General features: G+C 50.1%; 5 protein-coding genes; 3 read left to right on the forward strand and 2 right to left on the reverse strand.

Moving 5' to 3' along the window:
- Positions 1-590: 590 nt before the first annotated feature.
- Positions 591-6428, forward strand: RCC_05000 (related to NF-X1 finger and helicase domain protein; the record flags this gene model as incomplete). The annotated part of the gene is made up of 1 exon (XM_023770276.1): positions 591-6428. One exon carries the CDS (start codon positions 591-593, stop codon positions 6426-6428), a length of 5838 nt encoding a protein of 1945 aa, XP_023626044.1.
- A 3112-nt stretch (positions 6429-9540) lies between these two features.
- On the reverse strand, positions 9541-11263 carry RCC_05001 (uncharacterized protein; the record flags this gene model as incomplete). XM_023770277.1 has 3 exons in its annotated part: positions 9541-10572; positions 10626-10914; positions 10962-11263. 3 exons carry the CDS (start codon positions 11261-11263, stop codon positions 9541-9543), a joined length of 1623 nt encoding a protein of 540 aa, XP_023626045.1.
- A 1006-nt stretch (positions 11264-12269) lies between these two features.
- RCC_05002 (uncharacterized protein) lies at positions 12270-13241 on the forward strand (the record flags this gene model as incomplete). The annotated part of the gene is made up of 1 exon (XM_023770278.1): positions 12270-13241. One exon carries the CDS (start codon positions 12270-12272, stop codon positions 13239-13241), a length of 972 nt encoding a protein of 323 aa, XP_023626046.1.
- Positions 13242-13883: 642 nt separating this feature from the next.
- On the forward strand, positions 13884-14882 carry RCC_05003 (uncharacterized protein; the record flags this gene model as incomplete). The annotated part of the gene is made up of 1 exon (XM_023770279.1): positions 13884-14882. One exon carries the CDS (start codon positions 13884-13886, stop codon positions 14880-14882), a length of 999 nt encoding a protein of 332 aa, XP_023626047.1.
- Positions 14883-15772: 890 nt separating this feature from the next.
- Positions 15773-16294, reverse strand: RCC_05004 (uncharacterized protein; the record flags this gene model as incomplete). The annotated part of the gene is made up of 1 exon (XM_023770280.1): positions 15773-16294. The coding sequence occupies one exon, from the start codon at positions 16292-16294 to the stop codon at positions 15773-15775; it is 522 nt and encodes a 173-aa protein (XP_023626048.1).
- Between the last annotated feature and the right edge of the window lie 1489 nt (positions 16295-17783).

Genomic DNA, 17783 nt, shown 5'->3' on the forward strand with positions numbered 1-17783 from the left:
CCTCGAGACGACGTACACTGGGGTTGAAAGGCTCGTTTCACGGGCGCGGCCTTCAACTCTGACAACTTGGGTTGACAAAAGAGCAGATGCGAGGTCTTGCCTTCAAGGTCGATACACATATCTCATTTCTGATATGGATAAAAATGCCACTCGAGCACTCACAGATGATTCGGTTTTATGCCAAACCTCGACGACGCTCTAGTATACGGTCGACATGAACAAGCAGACCCGAGGCGACTCGCTGCTGGAAGAACATTCCAGCGCTAGCAAGTCCTCAAGAGCTGTTTGCTTCAAAAAGGTCCGTGTCTGACCCGCGTTGCTACGTTTCTACCGCCGCTTTCCAGTTCAACACCTGGAATAAGCTTCACCTCATCATCAGCAGCCCGCTCCATTTCCTCACCGCGATCTGGCTCCATCTTATGATACGAGCCCGCTTTGTCTCATCGTCGACTTGCAGCAGCGTCACAACATCCGCGCCTCGTGCGCCAACAGCACAACCTCCGAGCTATGGCGCGCGGCAAGCAGTTAGTCTCATGTAGCCTGTGGTTCGGACCCAACTGACGCATCGCAGGCCATGTCGCTCATTCCAGATGGGCAAGTGTACCAAGGGTACCTCCTGTAACTACGCTCACGTCCCCGACCCGAATTTCRTACGCAAGGTTTGTCAGTACTTCTTGAAGGGAGCATGCAGAAGAGGTGCAGATTGTACCTTTTCACACGAGAAGGGTGCCGTGGATACGAATGGCACCACAGCCACCAAGAGCAAAGGCGCCACGGCGAGTTCAGAAGCTGCTATGAAAGATTTTCGATGGAAAGTTCCCAAGGAGACTACCAAGACAAATCCATTACCACCACAAGCTTTGAGCATGTTCTTCAAGCAAGCACTGGAGCTCGTCAACAGCGACACTGGACCTATGCAAGAAGTGGTCACTCTTCTTGCTAGTGATTGTGGACTGCTACGGATTGATCAACTGCTCAGCCAGCCTTTCGACACCTTCAGTCCAGCCCAGCTCGGCAGAGTTATCGACAACTTGCTCAAGCCTTTCTTCCAGATGCTTTTGCACCCCAACGTGGTGTCTTCTGTCTTGCTGCGGTCAAAGGTCGTGACGATCTACAACATCATGTACTCTGGTGATGGTAGCGACCAGCGCTCAGTCCACTTGCTCGCCAGTCTTGCCGCTTACTTCTCAAACGCTGGTTTCCTTGATGCTCCTCCAGTCGATGGAGCAATCGATGCAGATACACTGGCTGTCTTCGAGATCACCACTCGAATCTTTTCAAACGTGGTCGAATACAACACTCTTGCGCACGTAAACCCAGGGTTCCTGCCTATCGCGGAGACTTTTACTGCACTTCTGAGTAATCTCCCTGCAAGCACCACCTTCTACATGAGCAAAGCCAACAAGGCATTTGAGAGGCTTCAGCAGCGCCTTGGAATCGGCGAAGCAATTCCTGATGCCCAGCAGCAGCAAAACTTACCTGGCGCACGTGCAACGTTCCAATTCACGCCGGATCGGCCAGGCCAACTCTCAGAAGATGGTCCCAGACATGACAATGACCACGCCAACATTTGCGAAATCTCCATCCTGCCAACTCTGCAAGAGATTCAGAGCACTCGCAACGAGTACCTTCCAGTCGCAGATCCTGCACTTTGGCATCTAGGTGGTGTTGCTGGCTTGATTGATCGTCACTTCCGCTTGTTGCGGGAAGACACCGTGGGCCAACTGAGAGACGCCGCAAAGATTGAGCTCGAAAAGCTTCAGAATCCCCAGTTTCACATCACTCCTAAGCGTCAAGCAGCTCGAACCTTCGTCTACGGCCATGTCCAAATCGCTGCTTTTAGCTTCGATGAACATCACGGCGCTCAGATCGCGCTGCGCTTCTCTCGACCTGCAGCTAACAATCAGAAGTCGAGTGATGAGAGCCGAGAGTGGTGGGAACAGTCGCGGAGGCTCGGCCCAGGCACCCTGATCTGTCTCCTCAGCTCAGAAGGCTTTGCTTCGTTCCTGGTCGTGTTGCAAGGACAGAAGCCTACAGAACTTCAGAAGGCCTTCGACCTGACGTCTGACCCAGAGAGCGCATACGTCGTCGTGAAGCCACTCAACGACAGCGACCTTCACAATATCCTGTCACTGGCAATCGACGACTCCACTTATGCGCATCTCTCGATTGTGGAGTTTCCGGGCGTGCTTCTCGCTTCTTTCGAGCCCACTTTGCGAGCTATGCAGCAGATCAGCCAGTCTCTCGACATGCCTTTTTCACACATCTTGGCTCCCACCACTTTTCCCGAACACCCCGACGAAGAGATTGCCGTCCAGCCTCCGTTATTTGCCACGAAACCAGGCTTCAAGTATGACCTGTCGAAGGTCACCACCAACAACCAGTCCTTCTCCTTCACGCCTGGCGAGGTCATCGCAGACTCTGCCACCGAGCTTGCGCAGATTGCGCCTCTTGATCCAGGCCAAGCTTATGCAGTCATTGCCTCCCTCTCGCGATCCTTTGCTGCAATTCAAGGCCCACCCGGCACAGGCAAGAGTTATACTGGGATCCAACTGATCAGAGTCCTGCTGGCCAACAAGAAGGCCTCTTCGATGGGACCCATTGTGGTCTGCACGCATACTAACCATGCGCTGGATGCAATTCTCGAACGCTCGGTCGATGATGGTGTGACGGACATGGTCCGAATTGGAAGCCGCTCGAAATCTGAGAGGCTTGAGGATATCAATCTGCGCGCTCTGGGATACCAAATCGACCTCACCAAAACCGAAAAGTCTCGACGTTGGGAGCTGAAGCAGACCATCAAAGAAGAGGCTACAGAGATCAACAATCTGCTCGAATCATTCAAGGCCGTCAAAACCCATGCAGCTGTGAAGCATTATCTTCTCGGCACCTATCCTGACTACCACAGACTCATTTTTGGGGACATCACCGACGAAAATGGATATGAGCTCGTGACACGCCGCCGAGAGTCCAAAATTGACACATGGTTCAGAACTGGTTGTCAAAGCCGTGGGCGGCAACGATCCGTCATTGACCTTCAGGATGTCCCTCTTAACCAGATGACCAATCTAGAGCGCCGAGCCATGTTCAACTCTTGGACGGCCGAAATGCAGGCCGAGCTCCACGAGAAGCTTCGTCAAGCTTCATCCTCGTACGATGCGGCCAAGAAAGAACTGGACGGGATTCGAACAGAAACAAACCTTCGCGTGCTCCACAAAGCAAGCATCATTGGTCTCACAACGAGCGGTCTCGCTCGTAACATCGAGCTCCTCCGCGATGCAGGTGCCAAAGTTTTGATCTGCGAGGAGGCCGGTGAGGTGCTCGAAGCCCACATGCTGACGGCTCTTCTTCCCTCTATTGAACAATGCATTCTTATCGGCGACCACCAGCAACTTCGCCCTCAAATACAGAACTATGATCTGTCAACGGAAAGCCCAAGTGGAAGCCAGTATGCACTTGATCTCTCCCTGTTTGAGAGGCTCGTCCAGCCACAGGACATTTCTACTCAACGACTGCCACTCTCCACATTGAACGTCCAGAGACGTATGTATCCGTCGATTTCGGAGCTTATCCGCCAGACACAATATCCTCTCTTGCAGGATGATCCATCAGTCTCGCTATATCCCAAAGTCGTCGGGATGCGCCAGCGTTTGTTCTGGATGGATCACGACGAGCCCGAAGATGACAACTCTGGCGACACTTCGAAGACAAATGCATACGAAGTTGATTTGGTGTTGGCTCTTGTGAAGCATCTGGTTTCGCAAGGCACTTACAAGCCTGCCGACATCGCCGTCATCACACCGTATCTGGGCCAATTGAGAAAGCTTCGACAGAACCTTGGCAACACGCATGCAATCTTGCTGACCGAGAGAGATGTTGATCAGCTGCGGAAAGAAGGCGGCGATGACGAAGGCATCGTGGTACCAGAGCATTTGGCAACAGACTCGAATACGTCGAAAGGCTCTCTCAGCAAAGCCATCAGACTCGCAACCGTCGACAATTTCCAGGGAGAGGAGGCCAAGATCGTCATCATCTCTCTTGTACGCAGTAACAAGACGAACAAGGCTGGCTTTCTCAGGACTCCAAACAGAATCAACGTCCTTCTTTCTCGAGCTCAGCATGGCATGTACATTATCGGCAATGCCGACACAATGGAGAGCATCCCCATGTGGCAAGAAGTCATCGACATGCTCAAAGAAGACGACAATCTTGGTGAGATGTTGGAATTGTGTTGCCCCAGACATCCCGATACCGCAATACTTGTCGAGCAGCCTGGCGACTTTGCACGTCTATCTCCAGAGGCTGGCTGTGATCTACTTTGCGAGAAGCAGCTTTCGTGTGGGCATGCGTGCATTGCCAAGTGTCACTCCGACATGCTTCATGGAGCGGTGCATTGTCTGAAGCCATGCACGAGGATCAAAGATGGCTGCGAGCACCTTTGCCTGAAAGTTTGCGGTGATACCTGCGACAGACGTTGCAATGCTCCCGTTATGGGTGTTGAGGTTCTGCTTGGCTGTGGTCATACGAAGACTGCCATGCCATGCTACCAGTACCAGAAGCCTTCCACCATACCTTGCGAAGAGCCCGTCAGGCGATTGATTCCTGGTTGTAACCACGAGATTACCACGGAGTGCCGCATCAACGTCGACAGTCCCGGATATGGCTGCTTTGCTGAGTGTGGTGCAGTATTGCCTTGCGGCCATATCTGTCAAAAGGCCTGCTACCGTTGTAACACCCGTGAATATGGCAGACTCACAAAGACCGATCATGGAACATGCGAGCAAACGTGCGATCGTGGATACAGCACGTGCAAGCACCGATGCGCTTCTACTTGCCACGGAGACRAACATTGTCCACTCTGCCTGAAGAATTGCGACACCCGCTGCTCCCACGCACTGTGCGGTCAGAAATGCTCGGAGGCTTGCAGTCCCTGCCTTGAAGAGCAATGCGTTTCTGGAACCCTCTGCTTTCACAACAAGCCTTGCCCAATGCCTTGTGCTGCCCCTTGCACTTGGGTGCCTTGTTCTGAGCGGTGCGACAAGACTCTTTCTTGTGGCTGCAGATGCCCTTCGGTTTGCGGAGAGGAGTGCCCGGATGAGAGGTTCTGTCAGAAGCATGGCAGCGACGACGTCAAAGCTATGCAAGCTGATCTCATCATGTTCACTCCGTATGAAGATGTCGACMTCGATACTGATCCGTGCATCTTCACTCCTTGCGGTCACATCTTTACCATCGACTCTCTTGATGGTACTATGGGCATGCACGAGTACTACGAGACCGACCCGCTCACTGGAAGATACACCGGACTCAAGACGTCTGCCGAGCCCTTCTCCATCGAGGAATCCAAGCCTTGCCCAGAGTGCCGCAGTTCGCTACGCAGCCTCGCTCGCTATGGACGCATCGTTCGACGAGCTCTTCTTGATCAAAGTGCCAAGAGACTAACTGCTTGGTCGAACAAGAGGCATCAAGAGCTGGCAACGTCTCTGGCGGATCTTGAAGGCGAGCTCATGGATTCCATCGACTTCCCACGCAAGCCAACGCAGAATATCGTGCTAGACGGCCCATCTACCTCGCAACGCAAAACCGTGTTGAATTTGAAGACCTCGAAGCGCTATCGTAGGATCTACCAGCTCATAAACGACATTTCCGCCTTCCGCAACAAAGTCAGCAAGGCGGAGCAGCCCTATCAACGAGTACACGACCTGGTTGAGGTCGTCCGACGTCAGAACACTACCTCGTCCTCGATTGCGAAGTTTGAGTTTAGTAGTGAGGAGCTGCAGCTACGCGAGCACTTGCAGGCTGGAAATCTTCTCATTCGTAGCGTCATGATCATGCTGGGCGATGTGATCAAAGTCCACGGCGAGACTCCACATGACACGCGAGGCATTCTGAGAGTGGACTTTACGACAAACCGTGAGATGTGCGAGCAACTGATCGATGAGGCTGGAACCAGCAAGAATCTTCGTCAGCAGGCGGAGGCGCAGATCCACTGGGCCAAATTTGCGGCGCTGGAGTGCGGTGTCTTGAGCAATGTCTCTGAAGACGAGGATCCTGGAGTGCTGCATCGTACTGATATGTTGAAGAAGAAGGCACTCAAGCTCCTGGGCTCCATTGATCTGGAAGCGGCTCCGTTGAAAGATCTCGCGGAGGAAGCAAAGGACGTTCGGAGAATGCTCAAGGAGGGAGGCATGTCCGTTTCTGAGATGAGAATGGTTGTGCGAGCTATGGCGAAGGAGTTCGCTGGCACGGGACATTGGTATCGGTGTGAGAACGGACATCCGTTCACGATTGGAGAGTGCGGAATGCCAATGGAGCAGGCGAAGTGTCCCGAATGTGGAGCTGGAGTGGGAGGACAGCAGCATGTTTCTGTTGGAGGTGTTACCCATGCTCGGGATATTGAGGAGAGGTTTGGAGGTTTGGAGCTGTGAGGTGAGGTGAGACTGGGTGAAGCTTCCAGGTGATGAAGAAGGAGGAATGCCTGCTTGAAGAAAAGCTTTCTGTCTTCATTTTCTTGCTGAGGACATCGACTGACTAGGTACTTGGTAGTTTCCTTGGAGGTCAATGCAAGCGGTGACAGCAATTCCGCAATGAGGTGATTTTTGGCCAAATTTCATTCTTGAGGAACCCCCGGCGGAACAATTGCTGCCCCTCGTGATAACCAAAAACTACAACAACCATTATAGCTTGCTTGCAAAGTATTAGTGGAATGAAGTCCGCCAATTCAATCACTGTAATTTTCACGCAAAGCTGTCGATATGAGTGTTCCAAAACAAAAACAGCGCCCTGAACTGCTCTCTCGATTGATCGACGAGCCACTCTGCTGGTGACGAGGGATCCAGTAGGCTTAAAACCGTCGAGCCTGCAGAGAGCAGAGAGTAGGAAGCGAGCCTCCGACCTAGGAGAGCATTGCGTTCAAGGCCAAGGTAGAGATGAATTCATTGTCCCACTCACGAGTGAAGGACTTCAAACTGAGAGCCGCCTCAAAACAGCAACTTTCACGCAAAGCTGTCGATATCAGTATTCGTCAACAGGAATGATGCTTTGAAATGCTCTCTCAGTTGATACACGGGCCACTCTGCTGGTCGCAAGGAATCTAGTAGGTCTAGAATTGTCGAGCCTGCCTGCGGAGAGAAGAAAGCGAGCTTCGTTCACGCAAAGCTGTTGATACAAGTTTCAATACATTGAGGARAATAGCGCCCTAAACTGCTCTCTCGATCAATTGATGGGCCACTCTGCTAGTGGTAGGAAATTTAGCAGACTCAAGGCCGTCGAGCCTGCGGAGAGTAGACAGCGAGCTTCGTTCACGCAGAGCTGTTAACATAAGTTTCAATAACTTGAGGGGAACAGCGCCCTAAACTGCTCTCTCGATTAATTGACAGACCACTCTGCTAGTGGCAGGAACTCTAGCAGGCCTAATTTCGTCAAGCCTATGGAGAGCGAGAGCAGAGACCAGAGACCAGAGAGAACGGGACACACTAGAAAATAGCCAAGAGATCATCTATGACGTCAATAACGGCATACCGATGTTCCGACATGTTAAAACTGCCTTTGACCTGGCTCGATTCGTCATTGTCTGTCCCACTCACGATTGATGGCCGTCAAAGTGAGAGCCGCTTCAAAGCTGTCGTCCTCGATGMGACTCTCTTTTCCGCCAGCCAAAATAAAGTGTACGCTGTCAACGGTGAGCGTACTACTTGGAAAGACATTCACAACAAAGAGTTCATCTTCAAGCACCCCAAGCAAGAATCGACCATCTCGCCGGAATCTTTTCTTCTATTTCGCCGCCAGCCTACTCCGTCGCGAATTCTATGAGCCGCCCGACTGGTTCAAGGATGCCGAGTTGGGTCCTATTGCTGAAGCTAGTAATCYTTGGGTTACGCCTGTCGCATACCTCCAGAGCTGTCGATATGAGAAATCATCGACAAGAGCAGCGCCYTCAACTTCTCCCTCGCTTAATTGACGGGCTACTCTGCTAGTGGTTGGAAATCTAGCAGGCCTAAAATCGTCGATTCTATAGAGAGCGATACGTTAGTTAGGTCATGGCGGGAATGAATGAGGATGACTTGTCCCGGTGAACAATCCTCATATCGACAGCTCTACATACCTCCGCCGTAGCACTCTTAAATAGATCTGACGATATAAGAAAGCATCGACAAGAGCAGTGCCCTAGACTGCTCTCTCGATTAAGCAACGGCCACTCTGCTGGTAGCAGTAGTTCTAACAGGCTCTAAATCATCGAGCCTGTGGAGAGCGACGCCTCAGGACATTATAGACATAACTAAGGATGCCTTGTGTCCTAATAAATAATCCTCATATCGACAGCTCTACTTACTTCTAAGCATCTTCTCGGTCGCGTTGGCAATACAAGCACCGATGGGCCTCTCGAGCTGAATGCTAAGCAGTGGCTCAAGAGTAGCTTTGAAGAGAAACTCCCCAGCCTGCCGAACGATTACGATCCGGCCTCGGCTAAGGAGAGACTGTCAAACGAGATCTGGAATGGCCAAGTAATACCGACCGACTCATCGAGAGACTACGATAGAGACGATGATCGCTGATAATGTTCCATACACTTATGAGTCAAGAAAGGTTGGACCGTCACGCAGAGCTATCGATATGAGGATTTGTCATCAACAGCTGCTCCCTGAACTGCTCCCCCGATAAGTTTACAGGATACTCTGCTAGTTATTAGGATTCTAGCAGTCCTAGATTCATCGATACTGCAGAGAGCGATGCCTTAGGACATTATAAGGATGTATAGGGATGTCTTGTCCCGATGAATAATTCTCATATCGACAGCTCTGGTTGGACGAAGGGGCGTCTAGGTAGCCGACTACTCAACACTTCACTTTAAATCTTCCACAAAAAATCAGAGATCGAAGCCTCGACATGCACCTCACCCAACACCGCCCGCGCGTCCTTCAATACAGTCCAGTATGGCAAAAGAGCCCTCCTCTTCGCGTCGCCCCCCTTCGAGATGGTGCGCAATCCCCTCTAGAGCAAAATCAACACTCAGAAAACCTAGCGTTGCTCCTTTGCCTCGGATCTTGATGTCTGCGTTTGCTTCGATGGCCTCGCCAAATTTGCGGAGGAATTCCACGCAATGAGTGAAGATCTTGAAGAAGTTGACACGCGCAGTAGGTAGGTCGCCCGTGAACTCCGTGTAGGCAGCGTCCTTGATCTTGTCGAGGGAAATATGGAAAGGGTTGGCGTGGATGGCGTGCATGACACCACGGACTGATTTCTTGGAAGGAGTTCTAATGCTGGAGCCTTTGTATACTCTCATCCAGAAATCTTGTGTGGTCCGGTAGCTCTGGTTATGAAGGTAGTAGAATAGTGACGTCTCAGACAGACTCGCTAGATCAAATTCTCGTAGCACTCTTATGCTGATCGGTGAGAAGTCGGCGCGGTCTCTAGGCTTTGACTGCGGTATGGCGGTACTAAAGTCCTGCCCCAGGGCTTTCCGAAAGTGGTAGCTGAAATCGGCATCTGGAAGACCTCCAAGAAACAAGTGAGGCATGAAGATTCGGGATAGGTCCTCCATTAGTGGGATCTTCTGCAAAGGATCTTCGCGAGCTTCCTTAGAGCATTGTATAGGTGAAGTACTGCGCAGACGTATCCGGTCTGGCAGCAGAGTTCCATACCCGCGAGACGAAATGCGGTGAGCAGCTCAACAATATGACAACCAGCAGTCCATGGAGATTGATAGTAGAGATCGAACCGCTTTTCGCGAATGTAGTCCTCTAGATCGTCGAGAAACAGTCCAAAGGTCAGCTGGAATTTATCCAGGCCAGCTTCTTGACAAGCAACAATGGCAGAAACTGCCGCTGATATCTCTTTCTTTACCTCCATAGCAAAGGAAAGAGCTAGGAGGCGGCAATTCTGTTTGGTGGGAGTCGGGTCTGGCCAAAGGAATGCCTTGTAAGTTGAGAGTAGCATCTCGTAGCCATAGACCAAATGAAATGGCGGAGGCGACCTGTTGACATCAGTTGGCTCATCCTTGTCCGAGGGCAGAACCATTTTCAATAGCGGGAGGAGTGGTTCCGAGATATGTGTATCTTTATCCGAGGCTTCAAGAGCTGACATCGCTCGCCCTGAAACTAGAAGCTGTCGCATGCTTTCTTGCATCTTGTCAAGCGCCAGATCATCTTCCTCGTCTTCGATTTGACCTGGACGCAATAATTCGCTCGGCACAGGGATCGTTGGACTAGAGAAAACTTCGAGTGGTCTTAAAGGAGCACCGGCGTTCGAAGAGATCACCCTGTAGTCATCTAGAGTACGACAATCATGCAGTATCCGGGCTGCTCTCCATAAAGCGAACGTATCGGCACAGCGACCATTACTCGTAAATCCAGGTATATCCTTAAATCGAATCGATGGATGCTTCTGCTTATGCTTCACCCACATGGCTATGAGGTCGTCGCAAGTTCCTACAACATGCTGTAGTCTTCCAAACATTCGACCGACTGCATGTAAAGCTGTAGTGGTCAGCCAAGCCGCGAGAGGGATCGATAGCTGATCCCTAGCTGCATCCTTCCAATACGTGTCTACTTTTTGGGAGATTGCATCGATCTCCTGGAGAGTGAATTAGCGATCGTAAACGTGTAATCATAATCTGGGTGACTTACACGAAGGAATAAGCTCAGTTCAATCCATTCCCCAAGATCGTCGTCTTCGAGGAATACATCCTCAGACGATCCACCCAAAGAAGCCTGTCGAGACGCCTGACTTTCACAATTCTCCTTGCAACTACCTCCTGCTGATTCCGCTACCTCAAGATGCACAGCGGCCTCGGAGAGGATATCGAAGCGATTCGATGGGCTTCTAGCGACAGATGAAGTCTCGGGGTGGTCGCTAGGAACTTGCTGGTCCTGCTTTGACTTTAGAGGCATCAATATGTTCAGAACCTCTTCAAGTCTGTCACGGTTAACCCTAGCACGATTATGATACAAGACAGAACATACCCGCGCACGAACGCCGCATGGCTGTGGTCGCTTTGCCTATCCTCTGAGGGCGATAATCCGCGGTAAAGTTCTAGGACCTTCTTACGTCCAGTAACGGCGCTTTGTAGATGGCTTATAACAGAGTTGGGAACTTCAAGTTTCCGGGCTGCCGCATCCTTTGCTGCCTGTACCATATACAGGGTGGAGTTGAGGCGAGGCTGGCTGCTGTCATTTGAGCGAGTTGATCGGAGMCATGCGAGCGCGTATTTGGTTGCTTCCTTGTAATCCCGATAGAGCTCATCAAATGTCTGTGAGTACCCCATGGTAGGTACTTTGCTCGCTGGAGGAAGTTCAGAAGAAAATCAGCCGCGTCCCCAGACTTATTTCTGTGGGTGACCAGCGCGACTCGCTTGGAAAAGTTTCTGCGAACAGATATGCATGTGATGCCGCCAATATGCACGTCATTACAGCGCATATGTAGAGCTACATGTAAGCCCGCGGTCACACCCCGAACTTGCTTACAGTGGGTGCCCGCTGTCATTTTTTATTTCTCATGCTGGTCTCATAACCACATAATTAGGCAAACATTTGATCCTCACGGAGCATTGCACTACCTAGTTCAAGGAGATTCTGCTCACTCGAGACATCTTTTGCTTGGATTTCTAGTTCGACCTGAACCACTTGTTCGTATTGTAATGTCTGTATTACTGCCGAATGTTTTGTTTCGGTGCTGTAACGCATCTAGTGCAGGACGTCTAGTAAGCCGCGGATATAGGCCTTGGGTCGTTTAAAACAATATGCTCCAGAATCAGGGGCTTCTATCTGAGTTCGAGTCTCACAGTCACCTCGGCCAGTTCCTCAGAAGCTCTGTCCATTTTGCTTTGTTGGCGTGGCATATTCGTATCAAGAGGTTTGCTGAGGGAAGAAGCACGAGACAGCGACCATGGAAATTCCTATCAATGCAACTCTAAAAATGGTGCCGCAGGTGCTTGGTCAAGGAAGTATCGGTGAAAATAAAGCGCCTTGTTAGCTCAATCTCTTTCACAGGAGGAGGCAGCAACGGGCACGGCCCTGCTGCCCACTGTAGTCTCGACCTCGAGCAACCTTACAGTGACATCTGCCATGGTTTCAATTGAACATCCTCTCAGACATTCCGAACTTATCTCCTGGCGAAGTGAGGTTGGCTCAATTTCATTCACAGCAACGGTCACGAGCCTGCTGCCTAAGCTCGACTTTGAGCACCGCTTATCTCACATCAACCTTCCAACAACATCCGTCACTCTTCACTTCAACATTCTCTCAGACAATCCGCAGACACCACGACAGACCATGGAAGACATCAGCTGCCTCGACGGGGTCGCTCAGCTCAGCCCCAAAGGCGGCAGAATCGTGGCACCCTATGACGAGTGGTGGAAGCTCCGAGAGAGATATCGCTCCGAGAAATACGGTCCTGCTCGGAAATTCCTCCGGCAGCACAAGTACGGCTTTGCTCAGGGCACTGCATTTTCTCGGCTCGCATACCTCTGCACACGCGCGCAGCGAGGCCTAATCTCCTACTTTGATCGCCCAATTGCAGAGCTGCGCCAGTTCTGCGCTCAGCGGAGCTTGCCTGGAGTCCATGGTCTGAAGAAAGTGGAACTGGTGAAGCTACTTGAAGCAGAGGATGAAGAGGCATCGTTCCCGCGGTTTCTGGAACTTCCGGCGGAACTCAGAGTTTTAGTCTATGGGTTTTCGTTCAATGTGGTCAAAGGAGAAGAAGTGCAAGGCTTTAGGCAGAGTCCGCTTGGGATCAGGTTGGTCCCGCCACCGGTCACTGCGGCCTCCAAAATGCTTCGCAAGGAATCACTCCCATTGTACCACACCACCGCTGGACTTTACATCAGGGCAATTTACCAACGCAGTGACGCAGTCTCCAGCCACCGTGCAGTATCGTGGCCAAACGACTACAAACTTGATTTGCACAGAATGACGACTTCGCTCTTCAAGAATGTGCCAATTCTGGCACTCCAGTCAATCAGAACAATCTACTTCCGCATAGATGTCGGCCGTAATGATGATTTTCGTTCGGAGATTACCTGGGAGATCGCTTTACCAACTGCAAGGACGCCTTGCGGTCTGAAGAATCTTAGACGCGAGAATTCCAACGACCCGCTGGGAGCAAACGAATTGGATGAAATAGAAGATGGCATTCGCAAAGTTTTTAATGACAAGCTCAACGGCAGGCAGGGTGAGCGATTAATACTCCGGCGGAAAGACATCTATGATCTCTACAAGGCCTTTCCAGTCACTCGACGGCAGTAGAACTATTCCTATTCACTGCACAAAGAATTTCTGGCGATGCCAAAACGCGCCAGCTTCAACGAAATCTTAGCACCTTTAACAGCACGCTATGAGAAGTTGCGAGGAAGCATGGAATGATCTCTGCAGGTTGCTAGACTGTAAATTATCCGAGAGGGGTGGTAAGCGGCTCATGCTGTAGCGAGGAGATATGCGAGACTTTCTCAAGGCTTTTCGGAACGCTCTATTCAAACAAGGAACGGTGAAGTTGTGAAGGATGATCGGCAACAGACGATGTGATGGTGATGGAAAACGTTTCACTGCGGCATTGAACAGAGCTGTAGATATGAAAAAATCATCAAAAATACCAGCGCCCTTATCTGCCCTCTCCATTATGTGAGGGTTTACTCTGCTAGCAGTAAGGGCTATAGTATTCGCTTGCTTGCAAAGTACATTACCTCAAGTAAGCGAAGTGAGGTCAACCAAATTCACTCATTGCAGCGTTCACGTGCCTGCTGCACGCGCTAGCGTCAAGTCACACCTTCCCTTCGCCGTCACCTGCAAAATTTAATATAAATACTAACAACATCCACCATTGCTTTTGTACATCCTTCATCAACCTTTTCAACCTCTCTCGAATCAGTCTACGACAGTATACTGCCAACTATGGAGGACACATCCTACCTTGCCAGAAAGGCTCAGCTGCACGAGCTTGGTGGAAGGCTCTACTTCAGAGAGCACTGGTGGAAGCTCAATGACCAATCAAACCGGCAGTCCGATGCAAGGCTTACTTCGCTCGGTTTCGGTTTCCTCTCGACTCGGAACTTTGCTTGCATTCGAAAGACTTCTTGGTCTCGTGTTGCCTATCTGTGTACCCGCGCCCAGCGAGGCATGATATCCTACGATAAGCGGCTCATCGGGGATCTGCGCCAGTTTTGCAAAGAGCGAGATTTTCAAATGTTCAAGAACCTCAAGAAGAAAGAATTGATTGAGCTTCTTGAGCGCAAAGATGAGGAAGCTACATTTCCAAGATTCATGGAACTGCCACCAGAGTTACGAATCATGATCTACGAACATTCTTTCGATACATCAATCGACCACAGTGGAAGCTCGCAGTGGCAGGAATGGCGGGCATCCTCGTTTTATACAATTCCGCCGCGGGTAACATATGCCAGTAAAGCGCTGCGCCAGGAGTCCCTCCCAATCTTCTACACTGGTGGTCTGCTCAAGATCAGAATGAACGTCAGACAAGCCACGCATGGATTCACGATCAAGGAAAACGGCTTCGCAACTTTATTCTTTGCAAAGGCGTCGCAAGCTACTCTGGAATGTGTCAAGGCGATCCAGGTCACGTTTGATTGCAACTTCCAGGAGACATCCGCATCGTGGTTGTCGTTCCGGGACGAATGGATCGTCACCATCACTCTACCGACCGCCAGCACACCATACCAGATCACCCAAGTATCCCACCCATCACGGAGGTATGCGCCTGTCGGGCTTCCGGTTCATCAGAAACTGCTGGAGAAGAGTCTGGGCGAGATTTTAGAAGGCATGGTATCCAAAGCGAAGGGAAAGCGCACCACTTTCGAGCGAGGAGACATCTTTGAGATTCGTCGTGCTTTCCAGGAGCTGGGGGACGCTTTGGAGAAGAAGCGAGTCTCTTGAAGCCCTATGTCCTAAGACACTTCTGTTGAAGCGCAACGAGCTTTGGATGGCCGATATGATYCATGCATCGACACCATATCATCCATCTCAAGGACCGACTTCTAAAAACCTTGGTTCCGGAATACTGAAGACTCCAGGCGTTTTCAGAATCCAATCTCACCTTCAAACATCACCTATCATCATCTTCCAATCCCAGACAGCGAGCGATCCCCAATCCAGCGGACACAAGCACATACTCGCCGAGAACAGCATCAGCGGACCGATATCTCCCCAACACAAGTCTCAGCACGACGCCAGCTGGGACTGGGACAGTTCAGACATCCCCAATGGCCTTGAGGGCCTCCCCCAATTGCATCAACATCATCCACCACCATGTCATTTCAAAAAGGAAGCAACCCTAATCCCGGGAACAACATGAATCCCACCACATCATCTTCCCAGCATTACCATGGCTCTTCTCCAAGAAAATTCGTCTTCTCAAAATATCCACGAAGCTGTCGAGAGCAGAACCACCATGACATCTCTTTCCATCGGAAGTCAAGCCTCTCATTATACGGAAATCTCGGCCTGAAAGCCAGCAAGACAGCAAAGATCGCGAGGAACATTTCTTGCCGTAGGCTTTGCTAGTCCCGCTGGAAAGGACATGGGACTACTTTCCGTCTCGCAGGACAGTTTCAGTCTCAAAATGCGAATGYTGCATAGTTTTGATGGAAAGTAGGAACGTAGCAAAGACCACGAAAAGCAAATTGAAATTATTCCAGTTGCACCCATGTTCATTTCAAATCGATCAAGTCCAAGTTGGTAATCCAGCAAAACCCTCACGAGTCTCGCTCGCCTCCCGGGTGTTCAAGCTCAAATCCTCCATCCTCAAACCTCCCAACCCACTCCTATCAAGCCAAAACAGGCCCCATAAACCCCTGGATATAATCCCACTTCCCCAATTCCAACCCCTCCATTCTCAAAATCGCATACACCATATTCAAATGAAAATACACATTCGGCATACTAGCCCCCATAGCGAATTCCCACCCCGTCATATCCTTACTCATCGTCTCCGTCAAAACCGTGCTCTCAACTTCATCTCCCCGCAAATTAATATGAATTTCGTCCAGCGCTTCGAGATTCTTTCTGGTAGCTTCGATGCGAGCGTGCATATCCTCGAAGCTAGAGATATCGTCCACGGGAGGGATAAAAGGGGATTTTCCATCCAGACGAGCTACCATGCGTTGGATTGCTTGGCATAACAAGTGGATTTGAGAGGTCAGAGGTCGCATATCCGGTGCTAAGCGGGCTTTCAAGAGGGTTGAAGGGTCTGCGTGTTTGGATTCTGCGGTTTTGAGGATGTTGGTGAGGGATGTGAGAGCTGAGAGGGAGGTGGAGATTGTTGCGGTGTAGAATTTGAAGGGTGCCATTTCTGGAAGGGGTTCGGGTATTGGTGGGGGAGGTTTGTTTGGTGCTAAAATGTTTCTCTCGTGGTAGGGGGAGAAATGGGGAGGAGAGAGGTAGATATAAATGTTGCTTTGGTGGGTCTTCCTTCGAATCGAAGGATTTTATAATCGGCTACGGTGGTCTTTTAGCGACTTCCCTGCAACAACCTATAAATAGCTTTTTAGAATGCACTACTACTCTTAGCTTTACCTCGGCGCCGGAGTTAGAGTATTGTAGCGTTTCCTACGCTATTATATCGTATTATATATAAAGTTTCGATATAGCAAGAGTGCTAGGCTATATAATAGTATCGTAAAGATTTGTTCTAGTTACCGTTAGTATATCGACACTCTTATAATTTTATTTAAAGGCGTTGCCCTATACCTATTGCTTATCTCTTTTCTGTTTACCTATATAAAGCGTAGAGAGAAGAAGGCATAAGCTAAAGTATAGAGATATCGTAAACTAGTATATATTATATAGTAGTATAAGGGTAAAGATGTAGCAATGTATTAGACACCCGTAATCACTCGATTAGAGATAAGACTAATTCTTGTAGGTTAAATGTGCGCTATACGTAGGAGTTATGCATACGCTAAGCCTACGCTAAGCAGTTAGGTTATATTATACTCCCTTCTCTAAGGTTAGTTAATCTAGCTACCTCTATTAATCCTATTATTATAAGGGCTCTTATACGGCCCTTATAATTACCTCCTTCCCCCTATACGAACTAGCCTTAGTTCGGGGGCTTAGGGAATAGAGGCGCGCGCGCGTCGTATACGTCGCGCTCGGGGTCCGTAGACTCTATATAGTAAAGTGCCTATTTTCTAAGCAACCTTCGGGCTATTTATATAAAAGCCGGCTAGTTAAACTAGCTATATAGGAAGTAGCCGCTTTCGGAACTTTATCCTCCTTCTAGTAGGCTAAATGCCGTACCTAGAAGGGCGAGGGTTTAATTCCCTTAACGACCGCTACTCGATAAGAGGGTTAATAAGTCCCCTACTACGCGGCGTATATATTACCGCTACTATCCGTAAGGGTCTTATATCTACAGATCTCTAAGTAGGTTGTTTGCTAAGTAACCTACCCTAGTAACTACCTTTTATTAATATTCTTTCTACCTTATAGATTTCTCTTCTATATATCTACTCTTTATTATGCCGCTACGTACTCCCTATAAGCGTCGCGTACCCGACCCGCCGGCGACCCCCGCTTAAGCGTCGGCGAGTAAGCGCCGCGCCGTCGAGGTGCCTACGGCCTATCGCCGCTAWACGCGGTTAGTATACCTTCGTATTAGCTATCGCTATAACGCTGTCTTTAGCGCGTTTAAGCGTAAGTACGACTACTATAAGTAAGTAACGCTTATTCGAGACGCCTACTCCTCTCTTACGTAGCGCTAACTTCCCTTAAAGGAACAATTATTATAAGTGTAAACCCGTGCCGGTAGCGATACGCCTACGCTACGATAGCGTT

The sequence above is a fragment of the Ramularia collo-cygni genome (assembly GCF_900074925.1).
Source record: "Ramularia collo-cygni strain URUG2 genome assembly, contig: RCC_scaffold07, whole genome shotgun sequence".
NCBI lineage: Eukaryota > Fungi > Ascomycota > Dothideomycetes > Mycosphaerellales > Mycosphaerellaceae > Ramularia > Ramularia collo-cygni.